A 17,513-nucleotide genomic window follows, 5' to 3' on the forward strand; every position below is an offset into this window, starting at 1 on the left:
TTTCTTGTGTTTAGCATATTACTTTTTTTTAATGAATCTCAACAACACTATATCAGTAGCAAACAAGCATACGCCCGCCTGATGGTAAGTGGTTTTCTGTAGTTTATGGACGCTTAGTCATTATTCATTATTCTAATACCTTTAAACGAGCAATTCTTGTTTATTTATTTATATATATATATATATTTCGGGGATCTCGGAAACGGCTCTAACGATTTCGATGAAATTTGCTATATGGGGTTTTTTGGGGGCGAAAAATCGATCTAGCTAGGTCTTATCTCTGGGACGCGCATTTTCGAGTTTTTCTATGTTTTCCGAGCGAAGCTCGGTCACCCAGATATATCTTTAACCGAGTTTTAAACACTCCACAACATTAGGGATAGTATCGCTCTTGTATTTGCACAGCATCCTGAGCAGGCTGAGTTTCTTGTCCATGTTCTTGTTGGAGTGCAGCTCGTAGAGCGTGCAGAGGTTGAGCAGCAGGTGGTCGGAGAGGCCGCGCTCGGGCGCGACGGTGACGGCGGCCTGCAGCGCGGCGATGGCCTCCGAGAGCCGGCCCAGGTACAGCAGACACACGGACATGTTGTTCGCCACCTGCGATAACTATATTTAGAGTTTGTGCGGAAAGAGAGTCGTGGGATGTATGAGGCCATAGAAGGTAGCATCCTATACAAGTGGTCTACGCGTGCCTCCGTGAGGGACAAAACATATAAATTCGACCAATCATAGCGTCGCATTATGGTGGGCAACAAATGAATTCCACCAATCACGGTGGTCAATTTACGGTGGGGAATAAAACAAGATGTGAGACTGTGACAAGGACAAACAATAATAGCGCTTTCGCTGCTACTCCTACTGAAAGATACATAAGACTATCCCGTTCTGTCAGTTACCCCCACCACTCATGCCCAATCCAGTTATACTAGATTCATGTATGAGGCCCAATACATTCCACGACTCTTCTCTTTCCGCACAAACTCTACTGTTCGGTTTCCACGATGGATCATCATTTTCCTCGCGTTGTCCCGGCATTTTGCCACGGCTCGTGAGCCTGGGGTCCGCTTGGCAACTGATCCCAGTAATTGGCGTGGGCGCTAGTTTTTACGAAAGCGACTGCCATCACACACATTGACGACCGGTCTGGCCTAGTGGATAGTGACCCTGCCTGCTAAGCCGATGGTCCTGGGTTCGAATCCCGGTAAGGGCATTTATTTGTGTGATGAACACTAATATTTGCTCCGGAGTCATGGATGTTTTCTATGTATATAAGTATGTATTTATCTATATAAGTATGTATATCGTCGCCTAATACCCATAGTACAAGCTTTGCTTAGTTTGGGGCTAGGTTGATCTGTGTAAGATGTCCCCCAATATTTATTTATTTATTTATCTGACCTTCCAACCCGGAGGGTAAACGAGGCCCGTATTGGGATTAGTCCGGTTTCCTCACGATGTTTTCCTTCACCGAAAAGCGACTGGTAAATATCAAATGATATTTCGTACATAAGTTCCGAAAAACTCATTGGTACGAGCCGGGGTCGCAGCAGCAGCGGGGTCGGGGAGCAGATTCAATAACTTTATAATGAAAGGGCCTCTACATATTGTGTTCGGCTCATCGCACGCCTCCCAAATGTCCAGAACACCATAATTCCGCGATGGGTATCATAATAAATGGAATTTACCATGATATTAGTGGGTTCCTGGTCGTTGGCCTTGATGAAGTTTTTATAGGCCTCCTTGTATCGACCCTAGGCCTCAAGAGGCCTGTCTTATATAGAGTTATAGACTTACCATGATATTAGTGGGTTCCTGGTCGTTGGCCTTGATGAAGTTTTTATAGGCCTCCTTGTATCGACCCTAGGCCTCAAGAGGCCTGTCTTATATAGAGTTATAGACTTACCATGATATTAGTGGGTTCCTGGTCGTTGGCCTTGATGAAGTTCTCGTAGGCTTCCTTGTACCGCCCCTGGGCGACCTCGAGGAGGCCTACATCCACGTACTCTCGCACGTCGGGCGTCGGACAGCTGAAGTTACAATAAATAAATAAATAAATATTAATGGACATTTTACACAATATGACGTTAAACACCAAGTAAAATTAATGAAAAACAAATCGATAGAGTTAGACCATGTCTAAACGTATCTATACATATAAATGTAGCCATAATAGTAAATCATTACCTCAGTTGCAATTACACCTGCATCGAAGAAACATGTCTTTTACTGTGTAACCTACCCTTACATTCAAAAATGAGCTTTAACCGAAGGAACATATGGTCCAAAATCGAACCGGATCAAGTACGGGAGTGATGCAGGCGGCCGGCCGGCGAATACAATAGGGAGCGCATTCCTTAAGAGATAAGCGGAGTTGTTTACGTCGTTTAGTGAAGATTTAAGTTATGTTAAATAATTATTGATTTATAACGAACAGGAAAGTGATTGCAAGTGTGATTTACAAACTATTTGGCGTGAAAACACTTCGTGTGTTGGAACTATTGACTTTGATACGTAGTGACAATTATCGGATTGACTATAAAGATAATAAATAAGTGAATAAATTACTAAAATGGCTCCAATAACACCCGAACAAACTCAGTTAATTACCAAGTTAGAAGATGTGGCCATTATGATACAAAAAACGCAATCAAACATAAAGAAGTGTCCAAAACAACGGCTAACCGAGGGTTATGTTAAACAAAGGATGAAAATGCTTGAGGATTATTGGATTATGTTTAAACAAGCACACAATAGTCTCATGCATTGCACACCGCGTGAACAACGAGGAGATATCAAGTATTTTCTTAATGAAGATTACTATACTGTGGAAGACCTTTACCTCTGTTTGCAAGCCGACTTAACAGATTTATTGAGTAAGTGGGAGTCAGATAAAAAGTCAATGGAGTTATCTACTATGTCAACGTCGTTCCATGATGGGCAATTACCGTTCGTAAATCTGCCAAAAATCCAATTGCCGACCTTCTCAGGGAAATATGAGGATTGGCCCACATACCAAGATTTATTCACAGCCCTCGTGCACAACACAAAATTGACAAGTGTACAAAAGTTACACTATTTAAAAACAAGTGTCTCTGGTGAAGCAGAGACATTATTGCGGCATGTACAAATAACAGAAAATAATTACACACAAGCATGGGAGTTACTTAAGAACCGTTTCGGTAACAAAAAGATGATTGTTAATTCTGTATTAAAGAAATTATTTGGTCAGAAGAAGATTCAAACCCAATCTGCTAATCAAATAAAACAGTTACTTGATACCACTATGGAATGCATCAACAGTTTAAACAATTTAAACGTAAGCACGGACTCTTGGGATCCGATAATTATCTTTCTCGTTGGGCAGAAGTTGGACGCTGAATCCGTTAAAGACTGGGAACAATCTGTGCATAAGGACAGTTCAGAAGACATGCCTAAGTGGGAGGAGTTACAGAAGTTTCTGGTGGCTAAGTTTCGCACATTGGAGATGGCCGCAGCAGTTTCAGTGCCTACACGTGATAAGTCACAAACTCCCAAGACATTTCACGTCGCTGAGCACGAAGAAGAAGATGAGAGTTTGTTTCAATGTGCACATGCAAGCGTAGCTTCACAGCCTACTTGTACCTATTGTAAAGGTGAACACTACATATTCAACTGCAAGGAATTTACTCAAAAATCAGTGGAAGACAGACAGGATTTCGTGAGAAAGAACCGATTGTGCTACAACTGCCTAGTTCCATACCATAATGTCTTTCGATGCAGACAAAAGACGTCGTGCAGGGTCTGCAGAAAAAGGCATCATTCTCTTCTGCATCAAACGAGAGAATCTAATGAAGAAGTAGCTGCTACACAACCACCATCACAACCGGAACCTGACACAAAACTTACAACCTTGCACGTTTCCAAACAACAACAGAGTCGTAAAATGTTACTGGCCACAGCACAAGTAGCAGTAAAGTCGAGCGATGGTGATACACACATACTTCGAGCTCTAATCGACCCGTGCTCAGAGGCTTCATTTGTATCAGAACGAGTAGTACAATTACTAGGTTTGTCAAGAACCAACATCAGTGGAGTCGTTTCTGGACTTGAAGAAAGTACACAAATAAATGTCAAGCATATGGTCGATGTTACAATTGCATCAAGGTATGAAAACAAGAAGATTGTGCTAGTTTCAGCTTACGTTTTAAAGTCGGTATCCACATATTTGCCTTCGAAACATATTTCGATAGATTCTCAGGCCATTGAAACATTGAAATTGGCTGATCCAACCTATGACACTCCCAGCAAGGTGGATATGTTGCTCGGCGCAGAAATCTACTGTCAAATTATTCAAGAAGGTTTAGTAAAAATGAATGATGGGATAGTCGCTCAAAAAACTACTTTAGGGTGGATACTAACAGGTCGAAAACAAATAGAAGCACAGAGCGACGAACACAACGTTACAACATTACACATAACAAGAATGGTGGCTGAAGACAACGATTTACTACGGAGGTTCTGGGAGATAGAAACTGATGTGTACAAGAAAAAGAAAATACTGACAAAAGAAGAAGAACAATGCGAAGAGATATACAAAAAGACAACTAAAAGAGATGAAAGCGGAAGATATACGGTACACTTACCATTAAAACAAAACGTTAAAGAAACAGTTGATCTATGTGGTGATACGAAACAACAGGCTGTCAATCGTTTTAAGAGTCTGGAAAGAAAATTTGGAAAAGACGACAAGTTAAAGAAGGAATACACAAATGTTATAAATGAGTACAAGGACATGGGACACTTGCGAAGATCAGAAAAACAAGACGATGACAATGCACTGTATCTTGCTCATTTGGCTGTAATTCGAGAGGACAAAGACACTAGCAAAGTGCGCGTAGTCTATGATGCTTCTGCTAAGGGCTCACACGGTCATTCTCTCAATGACACCATGATGGTAGGACCGGTTTTACAACCCGATCTTCGGAGCCTAGTAGTAGCTTGGCGAAAACACAAGATTTGCGTCGTAGGAGATATCGTAAAAATGTATAGGATGATAAATATGACAAAAGAACACATAAACCTGCAACGTATTGTCTGGCGAGATAGACCGGAGGATGAGTTCGAGAGCTATGAGTTAACAACTGTGACATTTGGGACCGCTGCAGCGCCATTCTTAGCAGTCCGTACATTAAACCAATTAGCCGACGATGAAGCTCACGAATTTCCTGAAACTGCGCCAGTAATAAAGAAGTCGTTTTACATGGATGATCTAATGGTAGGAAATGAAAACATAGAAGAAACGAAGAAAATGTGCCAAGAAATTAAAGAAATAATGAGAAGAGGAGGATTTCAAATGCAAAAATGGTCTAGCAATTCAGATGAAGTTTTAGAATATTTGAAAGAAGACAATAGTACAAGAGACACGCTAGAAATCAAAATGGACAAAATAATAAAGATTCTTGGCTTAACCTGGAATAGACAAGACGATACGTTTGAAATTACAGTGAACTTACCTGAGATGAGAAGTCCTATAACAAAGAGGTCTATACTTTCTGATGTTGCTCGCCTGTTCGACCCTTTTGGGTGGCTAGCACCTGTAATAATAACTGCTAAAGTATTAATTCAGAAGTTATGGTTGAGTCATCTGGGTTGGGATGATGAGTTGCCATCGGACTTGACAGACGAGTGGCTTCGGTATAGAGAAGAACTGATAAATTTACAAAACGTCAAGGTTCAGCGTTGGTTAAACATGACACGAGAAGATGATCACATTGAGCTGCACGGATTTTCAGATGCATCCACTCAAGCTTATGCAGCCGTGACGTACCTGAAGGTTGTTAGAGGTGGTGTAGTATACGTCTCTATGATCGCGTCAAGAACTAAAGTCGCACCCCTGAAGCAACTCTCTGTTCCCAAATTAGAGCTTTGTGCTGCAGCCTTATTAGCAGAATTGATCAGTGATGTCGCAGAGCTTCTGAAGATTCCTAAAAATAAAATATTTGTTTGGACGGACTCAATGGTCGTACTGGCTTGGCTGCAATCTCAACCTAGTCGCTGGAAAACATTTGTAGCGAATAGGACAGCAGATATTACACGATTGATAGATAATGATCGTTGGAGACATGTGCAATCTGCGGATAATCCTGCGGACATCGCGACAAGAGGAGTCAAAGCGCAAGAATTAGCTACACAAGATCTGTGGTGGAGTGGGCCAGAATGGCTTAAGAGAGACCAAGTAGAATATGAAAAAAGAGAAATTGCACAAACAGAATTAGAATCAAAAACGACATGTCATGTACTTGTAGATGAAAAGCCTATATGGGAGAGATTTTCAACAATGTCACGAATGAAGAGAGTGCTAGCTTATTGTAGAAGAATGTTAACCGGAAGAAAAAGAGAGCTAGAAGAGAGTAAACACTTAACAGTTAAAGAAATGGAAAAAGTGGAAGAAGAATGTATAAAGTTCTATCAAAATTTAGTATATGGAACAGATATAGACGATTTGAAGAAAGATGGAAGAGTTAAGAAAAGAAGTACCCTAATCACACTTGCACCATTCTTAGACGAGAAAGGTTTGCTAAGAGTGGGAGGACGTCTTCAAAATGCCTCAATGTCTGAAGAGACAAAGCATCCAATTATTATTCCACGCAACCAACATATTACCAAATTAATTGTTAATGAGGCCCACACTAGAACACTTCATGGTTGGAACCAGTTAATGATGACTTACGTGAAAACCAAATACTGGGTTATCGGCTTAAAGTCATCCATTCGAAAATGCATTTACAATTGCAAAAACTGTGTCATAGACAAAGCTAAAGTCAAGAATCAGTTCATGGGCCAGCTGCCAACAGTCAGAGTTAACCAAAATCGACCCTTTTTAAATAGTGGCGTGGACTATGCTGGACCCATTTTAATGAGAACCTCTAAAGGCCGAGGACATCATGCGATCAAGGGATACATTTGTTTGTTCGTATGCATGGCCACTAAAGCTATTCATCTTGAGGCTGTATCGGATCTGACTTCCCAAGCTTTTATAGCTGCTTTTAGAAGATTTGTCGCGCGCAGAGGCCATTGTAAAGATATTTGGAGCGATAATGGTACCAATTTTATTGGTTCTGCTAAAGAGTTAAAGGGCATGTTCGAGCCTGGGAAAAACAATTTAGCCAGCGAGGTGGCAGAACTGCTAGCTACTGAAGGGACAACGTGGCACTTCATACCCCCAAGAATGCCTTCATACGGAGGCCTGTGGGAAGCGGGAGTTCAGTCTGCCAAACGACATTTAGCTAGGGTAAATAAGGATACTAAACTGACTTATGAAGAATTAGCGACTCTGTTGACTCAGATCGAGGCCTGTCTAAATAGTCGTCCTCTTTGTGAAATAGACAGTACCACAGGAGTCCCACTGACGCCAGGACATTTCTTAGTGGGTGAGCCCTTGGTCAGTGTTCCAGACTTAAATTACGAGCACAAAAAAGTCAATATACTTACCAGATGGCAGTTAGTACAGAAGATGACGCAGAACTTTTGGCGCCAATGGCAGAACGATTACCTTAACACACTGCAACAAAGATATAAGTGGCAAGTTGCCGTACCAGCACCCTGCATTGGAGATTTAGTAATCATAAAGGATGAAATTACGCCACCTACTAAATGGTTACTAGGGAGGGTCAAGTATCTTCATCCCGGAGCAGATAACCTGGTGAGAGTGGTAACTGTACAGTGCAAGGGAGACCACGAGCTTAAAAGACCTTTGTCAAAATTAATATTACTCCCTAAAACATTGAATGAGTAGACCTATACTAGTAGTTCTATACCTAATCATGTACAGTGAAGTATATGGTGAAGTGAGTGAAATGATTTTGCATGTACTGAAGTGAATAGTTTACTAAAGTTTTATATAATTATTATACATTGGTATCTTAAAATTTTCATCCTTTTTTTTTTTAAATAACTGTGCATGCTCTTTGAATTGTTTAAATGTATTGAAAACTGTTAGTTTTGGCGGCCGGTATGTCTAAACGTATCTATACATATAAATGTAGCCATAATAGTAAATCATTACCTCAGTTGCAATTACACCTGCATCGAAGAAACATGTCTTTTACTGTGTAACCTACCCTTACATTCAAAAATGAGCTTTAACCGAAGGAACAGACCAAGATTCTGCAACGATTTTGATAGCACACGCAGTGCAAGTGTTATTTTAAACGTCAAACTTCTATGAAATTGTGACGTAGGGGCTGTCCATAAATTACGTCATCTATTTTTGACGATTTTTGACTCCCCCCCCCTCCCTAAAATCATCCAAAAATCATGCTTTGAATGACCCCGTTTCCTCCTACGTCATGCTACCATCATCCGATGTCCAGACCCCCCCCCCCTAATTTGAAATGACGTAATTTATTAATAGCCCCGTATAAATAACACTTGCAATGTGTGTGCTATCAAAATCGTTGCAGACTTTTCTTGGTCTAAAACTGACACTTTTATTACACAAGATCTGGAATGAAATTTACCTGATAATTTCTTAAAAATTACACACACAAATTGTATTATAGTAGTGTATGTAAATTGCATGATGCAATTTGTATAAATAGTTTTAAAAAACTTTTTTAAATATATTAAACCGGGTCACTCACGTTTATAAAGTAGATGGTTTCTCGACGTGAGTGACCCGGTTTAATATATTTAAAAAATATGTCACGTGTCTCGGAAGTTTTGTTATTGAGATTATCATGTAAATTTTATTTTAAAACGCCCCGCCATCCCCATTTCCTTCGGCTAATATATCGGATATATCGGAGCGGCTAAGGCGCTCACAAATATCTGAACACGCCTCTATTGCCAGGGCGTTAGAGTGAACACCTTGGCCTCTCTGATATATTTGATCTATCAATTGCTATGTCGACATTACTCACAGATGCCCCAGCAGCCACACGCGCCACAGTACAGTACACACACAACAGTACTCACAGATGCTGTCTCAAGTCTCTGGCCTCCTGTAGATGCTTGGCGGCGGCGTGGCAGTGGCCGCCCAGCAGCCACACGCGCCACAGTACAGTACACACACAACAGTACTCACAGATGCTGTCTCAAGTCTCTGGCCTCCTGTAGATGCTTGGCGGCGGCGTGGCAGTGGCCGCCCAGCAGCCACACGCGCCACAGTACAGTACACACACAACAGTACTCACAGATGCTGCCTCAAGTCTCTGGCCTCCTGTAGATGCTTGGCGGCGGCGCGGCAGTGGCCGCCCAGCAGCCACACGCGCCACAGTACAGTACACACACAACAGTACTCACAGATGCTGTCTCAAGTCTCTGGCCTCCTGTAGATGCTTGGCGGCGGCGTGGCAGTGGCCGCCCAGCAGCCACACGCGCCACAGTACAGTACACACACAACAGTACTCACAGATGCTGTCTCAAGTCTCTGGCCTCCTGTAGATGCTTGGCGGCGGCGTGGCAGTGGCCGCCCAGCAGCCACACGCGCCACAGTACAGTACACACACAACAGTACTCACAGATGCTGTCTCAAGTCTCTGGCCTCCTGTAGATGCTTGGCGGCGGCGCGGCAGTGGCCGCCCAGCAGCCACACGCGCCACAGTACAGTACACACACAACAGTACTCACAGATGCTGTCTCAAGTCTCTGGCCTCCTGTAGATGCTTGGCGGCGGCGCGGCAGTGGCCGCCCAGCAGCCACACGCGCCACAGTACAGTACACACACAACAGTACTCACAGATGCTATCTCAAGTCTCTGGCCTCCTGTAGATGCTTGGCGGCGGCGCGGCAGTGGCCGCCCAGCAGCCACACGCGCCACAGTACAGTACACACACAACAGTACTCACAGATGCTGCCTCAAGTCTCTGGCCTCCTGTAGATGCTTGGCGGCGGCGCGGCAGTGGCCGCCCAGCAGCCACACGCGCCACAGTACAGTACACACACAACAGTACTCACAGATGCTGCCTCAAGTCTCTGGCCTCCTGTAGATGCTTGGCGGCGGCGCGGCAGTGGCCGCCCAGCAGCCACACGCGCCACAGTACAGTACACACACAACAGTACTCACAGATGCTGCCTCAAGTCTCTGGCCTCCTGTAGATGCTTGGCGGCGGCGCGGCAGTGGCCGCCCAGCAGCCACACGCGCCACAGTACAGTACACACACAACAGTACTCACAGATGCTGCCTCAAGTCTCTGGCCTCCTGTAGATGCTTGGCGGCGGCGCGGCAGTGGCCGCCCAGCAGCCACACGCGCCACAGTACAGTACACACACAACAGTACTCACAGATGCTGCCTCAAGTCTCTGGCCTCCTGTAGATGCTTGGCGGCGGCGCGGCAGTGGCCGCCCAGCAGCCACACGCGCCACAGTACAGTACACACACAACAGTACTCACAGATGCTGTCTCAAGTCTCTGGCCTCCTGTAGATGCTTGGCGGCGGCGCGGCAGTGGCCGCCCAGCAGCCACAGCCGACATAAAGCACTCGCCAGCGCTCGCTTCTGCGCCGGACTCGGAGCCCGCTCTTGGAGACCGGAGATTATCTTACTGGCGAGACGGTAGTCCTGATATATAAACAATAATAGGGTTGATGAAATTTTTTTATGAATCGTATCATCGTTCGAGTTTTTTTTTAGGATCAAATGACTATTAGGAGTCCCGTCGCATTGCTTTAAATTAAAGCAATACAAAAGTCTGAAAATCGTACTCTTCTCACAAAACGCCAAGTGATCGTAACATCACGATCACTAAGAAGCCGTCTTCAAGTATTGAAACCAAAAAAAATGCGATTTTGACGTTGAAATATTGTGTTTTTCATATTTATTTGAGTGTCCAATTAATTGTTATAAATTACTTATTATATACTTAGATTTTGTTATAAAATTCAACATGTATCATCCCTATAACGCCTTGTATGAGTGTAAACTTTTTTAGCCCTTCAATTGGAAACAGGAAGCATATTACCTTTGACCATATTTTAAATGTTTTTCCCGAAAGAGAATCATTAGTACTATTGAGCTAGAGGCTTAACTTTTTACCAATTTCAATTTGGTGCCGTGCCTACCTCGCCAGCAATGGTTGAACGCAGCGGCGGTTACTACTAATGTATTGATATTCCCACAAATGTAGGTGTTATCGAATTTTAGGTTGGTAAATACAAACTAGAGATGCAACGGATAGTTGTTTGGCCGGATACCGGATATCCGGCTTTGGCACTGGCCGAATATCCGGTATCCGGCCGCCGGATATTCGGTCGGCGGAACTATAACTATATTTTGAGTTTTACAGGTGCGCGTCGTGCAGGTTTCGACCTGTTTCGTAGTGAACGTTCGCGCGGACACATTTCTAGGATCGTATAATGTGGTAATATAACGATACGTATAATTATTTTTTATCATGTCATTAGGTAGTAAGTTCGTTTATAGTTACAAGTGCGCGCGCGTATTTTTGTGTAAACAAATAAGTGTATTGTGTCACATTGGTTACGTATTCATTTCTATCTACTGTGTCATTAGACTCATTAGCATTATGACCGTAACTGTTTTTTAGATTCCATTTTTTACCCCAAAATGTGTTAATTTTAGTATCCGTATAGTAGGTCACTATCCGGTATCCGGCCGGATACCAAAATAACGGCCGGATAGGCCGGATACCGGAGAGTAACCGGATATCCGGTGCATCTCTAATACAAACCTTCAAGGCGATAGCGCAGTTGACTATAGAGTGTTGCACCCGGGTCTCCCTGCCGCGCCACAGCCGCGCGGACTCGGCGCGGTCCTGCTCGGAGGCCAGCGCGGCCGACCCGTCCTCCGTCTTACCCGCGTTCAGGTTACACAACATCTGGATATACAATTAAACTCTAAGTTTCTGTTTGGCCCAATGGTTGACTGGTAGAGAATGCCTTATGGCATTGAGTCCGCCATTTGTACTTTCTTGTATTGTGCAATAAAGGTTAAATAAATAAATATATTAAAACGGGTCACTCACGTTTTTTAAGTTTTAAGAACACACGAAATTCCCTACGAACAGAGAAGCTTCCTACCGGGTCGCTCGCAGTATACGTAATTACAAATACAAATCCTCTTTATTGCACGACCTAACCAAATAAATTTACAAAGAAACACACATAATTCACACAATATATAAAACAGAGATAAACAAAAGGCGGCTTTATCGCTAAAGAGCGATCTGAGTTGAGTTGAGTAGTGAGCGATTTGGTTGAGTGACCTTTAGATATTTAATTTTAATTAAGTTAGCACTTTTTTATCCACTGCGCATTGTTCGGTTTTGCTATCCTGTCCTATGTGTAATAGTGTAAATGTTTCTACTGTCCTTAGCTAGATATAAATACGGCGGTGGCAGAATAACAGCGTCCGTTGCTGGAAGTCTTTAGGGCCGCTGTGCCCCGTAGTCTTTTGGCACAGACATTAGCTGAGCCACCTTCCCTTTCAATTAGTTTGTAAGCATTATTGTGTACTTTTATTATGTACCTATGTTCAAACTCTTTGAATAAACGTCTTTTATTATTATTATTATTTATCTGTACCAGACAATCTTCCGGTAGTGGAGAAATGAAACTGTAAATTCAACAAATTAGGCAATAATGACCTGTTGTATTACGGCCAGGACGGCATAAAGGCTCGGCAAGGCCTTCTCCGGTAGTCCCGCGTGCGCCGGCATCTCCGCTATGAGCAGGCGCAGCGCGAACGGCACTAACGAGCCCGTTCGGTCCGCGTACTGCTCCGGGTAGAACTGGACACAGATATTAAATATATTAAAACGGGTCACTCACGTTTTATAGTCACGGAAGAGTCTAACGGAGTTAGTAAAACTAGAGATATAGATTATACGAAATTACAAAAGAAAACGAGATTGGCATTTAGCATGGCATTTTGAAAGACCTAGTGTAGGAATGTCATTAGAGATGTCAAATTTCTCTGAAAATATGTCGTTCATAATGACACTTTTATACTTTGTATTTATCTAGTCATAGACAGTTTCGTTAAAGAGCTTAGACTCAAGTGGCGTTATTTATAAACGGCTGCTAACTTAATCAGTTGATGATCGTCGTTATCTGTCGTTATACCAGAGAGGGACAAAAGACGATCATCGGCTTACTTCATCGACTTAGCAGCTGTTTATGAATAACGCCGTAGGAAGATAATCAGGAAGTTATTTAAGCGCGACGGTTACAATTTGGTGCCGTGACCAGGATTTTGCTATAAAATAGTTTAGACAGAAATTGTTACATAGAGGAAGCTTACTTCGTAGTACATGTCGGGTTGGCCGCAGTCCCCGAAGGCCTCGGCCTCCTGCGCCGCTTGTGCGGCGAGGCGCACGCGCAGCATGGCGCAGAAGCGCGCCAGCCACAGCTGCAGCGAGCGCGCAGAGTGCCGCGCGCCCGGGACCCGCCCGCAGCGACCTGCGCCTGGAGACACGAAATAAATACTGTAGGACCTTCTGCGTAAATCCTAGTCCCTCTGTGTCCCGACCTACTGCCCTGAATGGAATTTCACTGAAAAGAAACTAGCTTAGGTCATTACCTAAGCTAGTTTCCTTTCAGTGAGACTACACTTACGTACACTTACTTACCTTGTTTGTGTTGGGCCAGAAATGTGGCGGCATAGCTGCCCGGAGACACCCTGTGTACAGTAACTTCTTATTCTCTTTAAGCCCCGCCTCGAGAGTTGAGACCTTCGGCGGTAGCACGGTCGCATTTTTATAGTTTGTCACCATGCTTGTCATGTTCTAACAAGTGCTAAAGTGACGAACATAGTGACGGGCGATAAAAATGGAACCACGCTCCGACGCTGCCACCGTGGTCATGTTGAGGTGACGTGAGAGTAAGTGAGTAGCATGTGAGTGACCCGAGATGTCTGTGTGAGTGACCCGGGAGTGTGAGCGACGCGTGTGTACCTTGTTTATGTTGCGCCAGGAGTGTAGCAGACAGGTTGATGGCGGCGCGCAGACAGCCGGTCCGCAGTAACTCGCGCAGCCCGTCCTCGCGCGCGCCGCGGCACGAGTCCGCGCGCGCCATGCCGCCGCGCGCCGCCGCGCTCACGCCCAGGTACTTCACCGCCACCGCGTGCAGGGAGTCGGGCTGCAGACGGAATACTGATTATACTATACTGGATCAACCAAATCTTGTCAGTAGTAAAAGGCGGCAAATTTGAAAAATCGCGGGTTAGCAACACTGTGTTTGAATAATTCCAAAATCGCGTGTCATCTGTGTGTTATCTGTGGAATGTGGATCGTGAATGACAGCCATCATCTTATTGTTTACATTCTGAATCGTTTCTATTTCAAGAGAAATTTCTGCTGTCACCATTAAATACCAAGATTATGCATGACCTCAAGCAAAGCTAAGATGCCTACAATGTACAATCATGCTCGTTGACGGTAAACATTACTAAAATTTGAGGTTATGATAATTCACTCGAACTGACGTATGAAGGGCGGAAAAATAAACACGTTTTGGTTCGATGTACATTGCTGCTTTTCTTAGCGCAATTCTGCTCTTTGAGTGTTACATGGTGTTACCCTACTTTAATTTGCTACTGACAAGATTTGCTTGACGCACTATAGTATCCAATCCTTATTTTGTTCTTAGTTTTTACAATATTGATGTCCTGTCACCGGTAGTAGGTTTGGTTTATGTAAGTGAATGTTGTTAGTTCTGTTTAGTTTTGGATTGAGTCTTATCTCTTTCATGTTTGCAATGTGTGTGTGTGTGTGTGTGTGTATGTGATGCGTGTTACTTAAGTATATGTTTTTATTACATATCTATTTGTGAGTTCCTGTAATTGGCTCTATATATCTATTTAAGATTCCATTGTCATTTAGTTAGCTGTTGGATCTCCTTATGTAAATAAATAAATAAATATACCCTATTGACACGTTCGATGCCCCCCAGCCGAACGATACGCCCACGCCGGGCCGGGCGTGCCTCGCTCCGCGATTTCGTCGCTTCGCTACAGGTAGCTAAAAGTACATCCGTTCCGGCCCCAATTTTGGGGAAAGCCATAAGCCGCGCGTGGCGCTGTCGCCACCTAGCGGCCGTATCTGTGCTGATCGTAACAGACGCGTTTTGTTAGAGGGTGAGTCTTCTGTACTTAGTACTATTATTTATTCTGTGGCCGGGCCACAAAAATTTCGTCAAATGAATGAAGTACAGTACCACGATCCCGACTGTCGGGTCGTCCGGCCCGGGAACGAGATGATAGAATACCCGATAGTCGGATTCTCGGCACTGAATGTGTTAAATTAATAGTGAATATCTGGGTGACCGAGCTTCGCTCGGAAAACATAAAAAAACTCGAAAATGCGCGTTTTCCCAGAAATAAGACCTAGCTAGATCGATTTTTCACCCCCAAAAACCCCCATATAGCAAATTTCATCGAAATCGTTAGAGCCGTTTCCGAGATCCCCGAAATATATATATAAATAAACAAGAATTGCTCGTTTAATTAATAGTGATAAGGTATAATTTATTGATGAGGTTGTCCTCCCCCGCGTATCCGTCGACGGCGACGACCCGCAAATTTAAAAGGGTTTTGACACTTTTACAGACGTACACATACATATATAATCACGCCTATCGCCCGGAGGGGTAGGCGAAGACCGCAGATTTCCACTCGCTACGATCCTGACATACCTCTTTCGATTCCGTTACTTTCATAACGTTCACACACGCTCGCCAGTTTAGGGTGACACTTTTAACTATATGTATAAATATATACATTACATACATACAATACATTTATGAAACATTATCAACCGAACAAACTAAGCTTTAAAATAGCAGAATAAAAAATGATACAAACCAGTTCTTCCTCAAATATGACTCCGGGCAGCGTGAGGGCCTCCCTCTCCGGGAAGAATGCTCCTTTCGGCACCGACTGAGCCTGGCAAATAAGAAATAACATAATATAGGTCTTGTAAATGAAATTATTAATACAACAAACTGGCTATGGAGGCCACAAGACAGAAACAAATGGCAAGATCTGGAAGCAGCCATTACCTCAGAAAGGGTTCTGGTATGAAATATACTAGATTAGTTTAAGTTACTCGTATGCTCGGAAAACATATAAAAACTCATATTCATTTGGATCTCGGTTTCCATTAATTAAAATTTAGTTGTTTTAAAATCTAATATGTGTAGTTGTTTCTTTATATTTTTTTGGGAACTCTCCCATGGCAGTGGCACGCACCTTCAGTAAGACCTTTTTAGCTTCATCATTGGGTATCCAGGCATCTCGGCGCCTGTCGGCTTCCTTGTCTACAGGCTGGTCCTATGAAAAAGGCCACAAATCGTAATCTAAGTATATATCAGAGTGCTACAACCCATGTTGATGAAATTTCGGATACTTTGGTAAAACATTTATTTATAAAAACTTTATTCTTATCTCTATCAAGATTTCTCATGTTTTTAAAGTGGTAAAATCCACTTTAAGACAAAAAGTGTGTATTAACTTTAGTTACCTAAAACATGTTTGATTTTGATTTGATTAGCTTAATAGTGATTTTAGACCAGGTAAGGTTTATGAAAGTGGATTCAAGTTCTGTTTAAGCCAATGTGTTTTTTGTGTGGTAAATTTCAGCTCTTCTATTAAATAACTGTAAATATGTGGCTTTCCACACAGAAGGGTCCTTAGGCTTCAAGTGCAATAAGGACTTTTTTATCTGAATTTCCAACAGAAATTCTGATAGAATGGTCCTTATTCCACATGAAGCATATAAAATTGGGTACTTTTGTTTTCACAAAAATGATCTAATAACGAATAGAAGAAACACTGAAAAATAAACTGTACCTTAACAGCCAGACCATCCATAGCCTCACTCAATATATTGGGAGTAGCAATCCCACTCATCACCATTTGCGGCTCCGGCCCAATCGTGTCGAAAAACGTCGAAGGGTCCGGCAGACTAGTCGCTGGCAGGGCTGTAGCACCGCTCACAGTGGGCACTACGCTCCCAAACTTCATCTCCTCACTCACTTTCAACTGAGAGAAAGACGCGGTCATGTCTGTGGGAAAAAGATTAGATGCTGCTTGTTGACTCACTGAAATCAACAAAGCGAGTAATAAATGCACTGTATAGTGTATAACATATGGTAATTACGCTTTAAATAACAGTAAAAACAGCCGAAATGATACCTTCACTTTCGCCCAGGTAAACGCTCTGTATCATATCAGAGGGCGATGTCCCGATTTCGTCGAAGAACTGGGAGGCGGGCGGTACTTCCGTCTCGCCAAAATACTGGCTTAATGACGGCTTATTGTCCATTTTATGATTATTTACTTATCTGCCCTTATCTCAAAATGTATCATCATCTGACAGATATGGAGTGTTTTTCGCATAGATTAACCTCAAACGTGGTTCATACATTATAAAAAAAACACATACATGATTATAAAACTACGAACGTCTCTGTCAGTGTTACTAGCACAAAAATACAACTAATAAAAGTTTTTTTAATATCCTTGTAATTGATATTATATATTGCTTAACAAAGGTTAAAATATGATGAAATAAAATGGAT

At 43.0% G+C, this 17,513-nt stretch overlaps 1 protein-coding gene across 1 annotated transcript; it reads right to left on the minus strand.

The window, feature by feature from the left end:
* Positions 1–345: 345 nt before the first annotated feature.
* LOC134658247 (trafficking protein particle complex subunit 12) lies at positions 346–17,355 on the minus strand. Its single transcript, XM_063513859.1, has 11 exons — positions 17,128–17,355; positions 16,783–17,033; positions 16,183–16,263; positions 15,796–15,876; positions 13,889–14,072; positions 13,237–13,400; positions 12,581–12,724; positions 11,666–11,812; positions 10,370–10,536; positions 1,901–2,024; positions 346–594 (listed from the first exon to the last, which is right to left on the minus strand). The coding sequence occupies exons 1-11, from the start codon at positions 17,255–17,257 to the stop codon at positions 346–348; spliced, it is 1,722 nt and encodes a 573-aa protein (XP_063369929.1). The 5' UTR covers positions 17,258–17,355.
* Between the last annotated feature and the right edge of the window lie 158 nt (positions 17,356–17,513).

The sequence above is a fragment of the Cydia amplana genome, chromosome 21 (genome assembly GCF_948474715.1).
Source record: "Cydia amplana chromosome 21, ilCydAmpl1.1, whole genome shotgun sequence".
NCBI lineage: Eukaryota > Metazoa > Arthropoda > Insecta > Lepidoptera > Tortricidae > Cydia > Cydia amplana.

What these genes read in the sequence shown, in the direction of transcription:
- LOC134658247 (XM_063513859.1), bottom strand. Translation starts at nt 17,257, where the DNA reads ATGGACAATAAGCCGTCATTAAGCCAGTATTTTGGCGAGACGGAAGTA. An exon ending in TTACCTGGGCGAAAGTGAAG is followed by an intron (nt 17,034 to 17,127) that starts GTATCATTTCGG and finishes TGTTGATTTCAG; the next exon opens with TGAGTCAACAAGCAGCATCT. An exon ending in CTAAAAAGGTCTTACTGAAG is followed by an intron (nt 15,877 to 16,182) that starts GTGCGTGCCACT and finishes CTTATTTGCCAG; the next exon opens with GCTCAGTCGGTGCCGAAAGG.